The sequence below is a fragment of the Perna viridis genome, chromosome 11, assembly GCF_037379345.1.
Source record: "Perna viridis isolate PV_CMFRI_1.1 ecotype Kerala chromosome 11, ASM3737934v1, whole genome shotgun sequence".
NCBI classification, from domain to species: domain Eukaryota; kingdom Metazoa; phylum Mollusca; class Bivalvia; order Mytilida; family Mytilidae; genus Perna; species Perna viridis.
Window position 1 is genome coordinate 8,524,533 of NC_142455.1, and position 4,522 is coordinate 8,529,054.

The window sequence follows — 4,522 nt, forward strand, 5'->3', positions numbered from 1 at the left end:
TATTTTCTTTCTTTTATTTGTTTTCATTATCGGTGAACAATTTTGAAAAGTTGACCTCATATATGAAATGGAGCAAGCAGACTGACAAGCTAATTTACTAGTGTACTGTGTTGAACAGTATGGTTGAAGGGTAGTGTAAAAATGATAAACAAAGAAACAAATAGCGTTAACTAGTATGCCATAGTTGCAAGTAATTGTTGTTGTATCGACTAAGCAGAAATGAAAAAAAATAGCGTTTATAATTGTAAAACACACTTGTCATCATTTGCCTCGGGAAGGGGGGTTAAGTTATTTTCCTTGCCTTTGAAGTTACTAAAGCGAATACATTACAGCTCATCCTTCCATCCATTTGTCTGTCTGACATTTCAATGCATACACTATAGAATGAATATATTTAAATCTATTTCAACTATGCTTTGTACATACTTAGTTCGATCGCGCAATTTTGTCAGACATTTCAACGTGAACGCTATAGAATGAATATTTTTAAATATATCTTAACTATGCTTTGTATATGTTTAGTTCGATTATAGAATTTAGAGTCCCCTCAGTTTTCAAGATCAAAGAGCCAAATATCGTACCGCGATTGGATGCTACACTTCAACCATTTGAGTTAAGACCCCTATACACTCAACATGTTTGCATCAGATGGAATGGGGACATGACTAAATTGCTTTCTTAACTCGTCATTATAACGAAATAGTGAAGATTTTGCCTTATTTACAATAATATCAGTTAATCTGGGAAGCAACAGTCCGTGTGAACGTGATACTTCTCACTAAAAGTACTGAAATCACAGGCAAAACTGTTGCACAGATTAAAAAATTTCCACTTCAAAAGGTTATAACATTTTACGATGTTAAAATTTATTTGCATGAATATCATTAGCTGTAGTCCTCGATTTTTGTTTTATCTTATTGACATTTCCTTACCGGCGACACAAAGTTTCCTGAACAATTAAATTTTTGTTATATTGCGTTTTATTATTTATATCCAATAAATGCGTTTTAGCAGATGGTACAAGTTCAGTCGGTCATGAATATAAAGGCGAAAAAGTTTGTATTTTGCATCCAGTGCTTTATTTTGAGTCAAAACCCGGTAAGCCAGAATATACATTTGTCATCTTATAAATTTTAGTTATTTTTTTTCGCTGCAATTTGTAATTGCATTTTATCTTTTTTTTATTTAGAAAATACTTTGCTTCATCGTAAGATGGTACTTTGGGATATACTCGCATCCCTGCTTGGATGTATCCCGGTTTGGAGATATGTACCGATCAATAATTTCCGGGAAAATATTCCAGGTTGCTTGCATCATACTTCATTTTCCTTTACTGTTCCACATGGTTTTATTTGGATTAATTGTTTAAGCTACCCTTTACAAACAGACCTGCTACATGTACGGAGTTGATCTATTACCATTTGATGTGTTTTCATCTCTGGTTTTTACTCATGTTATTTGTTATCATTTTCACCATTTTAAGTTTTGTGCGTCTGTTTTGAAATCCCATCTTTGGTATTTGTCTATTGATTACATTCTTTTGATTTCCACTAGAGTCTTGGTTCCCTTGAATACTCTTTCGGTCACCTTTTATTTGCTATTGCGTTAATTTTAGTTCCCGTTAAATCGTGATTGCTCTTTCAAATATGTGTTTATGTGGTAATATAAGGATGTAAACTGTTGTTTGTAGGTGGAAAACAATTATCAGAGCGATGATTCTCCTGTTACTTGTTCTTACCGCAGTGACTGCAAATGCAACTTCATTTCCCGGTGCAGTCACCAAGTTGGTGTGTGAACACTCCACCCTAACTTTGTCTTGCCAGAGTGGATATTTATTGAAAATACACTCAGCGAATTATGGAAGAGATAACTGGAGCACCTGTCCCCATCCAAAAATTCAAACAAACAAATGTGCTGCGTCAACCTCTCTGTTGATTGTGAAGCAGTCGTGTGAAGGAAAACAATCATGTTCGGTGAGAGCAAGTAACTATATCTTCGGGGACCCATGTCAGCACACTTACAAGTATCTGCAAGCCTCTTATAGTTGTGTAAGAAGTCAAGGTATGATTTTGTTTAGCGATTTAAGTCTTCTGTTGGAGAAACTAATGTGATTCTTATCTAACAAACACATTAATTTCAGAAAAAAAAACATTTAGTTCAAATTTTCCTCAATTCATTCTTCAAGACATCTTTTTACAAATCAGATGAAATGTAGATTGCAAGTAGAACTCAAATCTCGAAAAGAAATCTTAACACTAGATTTATGTTATAAACCAGGCGAGAACAAATGTAATTTTATACTACTTAATTATTCTTTTTAGACAAATTGACATCGAAATGACATTCTTACTGTGATACAGTTTGATTTAGTAGGTGACACTTTCAAGTATCTGAATGTAACCTACACTTGTGAAAAAAGGCAAAGTATGACTATGCTTTTTAGCAATTAAGTAGTACTCAAGCTAAGAATCATGCAAAATGTGATACATGGTTGGGAAGCCTACATATTTTTATTTTTGATATTTTTTTATATGTCATAATAAACAGAAAGTTACATGTGGCCTTTAATATAGCCCTTGTTCATAGGAGATAAAAATATATAGAATGCACGGTAGATGTCAAAAGTAAGGAAGATAAGTCTGTAAATGACGCTAAAATACAATGGAAACTGTTGGATTTTCAATGTGAATTATCTTCTGAGAGCAGACAGATTGGAATAAATAATTATGCATTTCATGATACAGACCTATAAAACAACTTAATAACAAAAATAAAAATATGTAGCCTTTTTTAGGTGTATCATATTTTACTGAATTTGCATGATTCTTACAAAGAGTGTTACTTAATTACTATGAATTGTCCCATTCTTGAGGTTTCGGCATATTTTCCCAATATGTACCATGAATTACATTATTTTGATTACCGCTATAACCTTGGTTCCTTTGATTACTCTTACTATTACTGATTTAACTTTTAACAACAATACAAGGTTTAAACCTGTTTTTCATTTGCTTTTATTCCATTTCCCGACATACATTATGCCATTGTAATTTGTTTTCAGCCTCATTTAATTTTAGTTGGATCATTAATTATTTCGTTAAAAACTTATTTGAATCCTAACACGATGTTGGAACTGAACAAATGCCCTACAGAGGATTTGATTTTTGTTCTTCAGTAAATTTTCCTAATGAATTACCAAGACCGTTCGAATTCCACGTCATTATTTGCTCGCATGATACTTAACGTTATTTTTTAATCATTTAGTGCATCGCATCTTTTCCATTTATTGCAGACACTTTAAGAAAATTGGCTTGTGAAGGATCTACTCTTAGATTGACCTGCAACTATGGATATTCTTTGAGAATAGATTCAGCAAATTATGGTAGAGATAACTGGACCACATGTCCCCACCATAGCATCAAAACAAACCACTGTTCAGCGTCAGCTTCACTTTCGATTGTGAAGCAGTCATGTGATGGGAAAAGAACCTGTGCAGTGCGAGCAAGTAATTCCATCTTTGGAGATCCCTGTGTATATACCTATAAATATCTGAAGGCATCTTACAAATGTGTAAAAAATTGAAGCTAACTTTTTGCCTAAAAACATTTAAATAAAAACCAATGTTTTTCATTGTTTTAGTTTTATTACCGCCATTCTTAACGAGTGGGTGATATTTTGGAATTACCTTGTACGTAAAAATGACAATCTGTCCTTACGTTCTTCTGAATGTCGTCATACTTTTCTTGACACTCGACGAATGGATTGATTTCAAATTTGTTATATACTTTTATTCAGAAGGGACATACACTGTAAACAATTTGGTAACTCTCCAATGATAACTACGATTGGGGGCAAATTCATGTTCGTGGTTTGTCCAACGGTCTGAATTAGGAGGAAACCTCTTCTCTAAATTAGGCGTATCTGTATCAAACTGAAAAGGTTCCAAATATCTTAACTGGAAGTTATGATAAGGCAGAAGAAAATCTCTTGTTTAAAGCCTCTACATGACGTCTACATGTTTTAGTATATTATGAGGGACGCATGTCAACCCACTCGGAAAGCTCAACAATGTGGTTTATATACATATACTAAGTATGTTTATGATTTCAAAAAACCTTCTTTTTTAAATAGTACATGGAATAATGGAATTTAAGTACAATTCGTCATACAAATTAGACAGGAGGTGATTCATGCATGTTAAAAATCCACTGATTTCAATTTTATTTTTTGTTCAGAAACAGTTGCTGATACACATACAAGTCTCAGTTTTTCATTTGGTTGTTGTGCTTTTGAGATAAAATTTATATAGATTGTACATGAAATTGGCATTTTGCAAGAGTTATTGTTTTTTGTTTTGTTTATTTTGGTTGGTTTTAGTGGGAGATAAATGTACGATTTTCTCAAACGTGCAGGTCTGTATACAGAAATAATTATGTTTTGTAATAATATAGCATATGTAGACTGAAAAAGCATTTTTTGTTTCGTAGGTTTTTCTACACCACGAATCACTTTACCATTAGCA

The 4,522-nt window shown here is 32.9% G+C and overlaps 1 protein-coding gene across 2 annotated transcripts; it reads left to right on the plus strand.

The window, feature by feature from the left end:
• The first annotated feature begins 967 nt into the window (after nucleotides 1-967).
• On the plus strand, nucleotides 968-3,630 carry LOC148602858 (L-rhamnose-binding lectin CSL3-like). 2 transcript variants are annotated; one of them, XM_088552424.1, is made up of 3 exons: nucleotides 968-1,098; nucleotides 1,691-2,061; nucleotides 3,293-3,630. In XM_088552424.1, the coding sequence occupies exons 2-3, from the start codon at nucleotides 1,713-1,715 to the stop codon at nucleotides 3,580-3,582; spliced, it is 639 nt and encodes a 212-aa protein (XP_088408550.1). In that variant the 5' UTR covers nucleotides 968-1,098; nucleotides 1,691-1,712; the 3' UTR covers nucleotides 3,583-3,630. The 2 variants fall into 2 exon arrangements, with proteins under 2 accessions (XP_088408550.1, XP_088408548.1); XM_088552422.1 differs by having other exon boundaries at nucleotides 968-1,055.
• The last annotated feature ends 892 nt before the right edge of the window (nucleotides 3,631-4,522 follow it).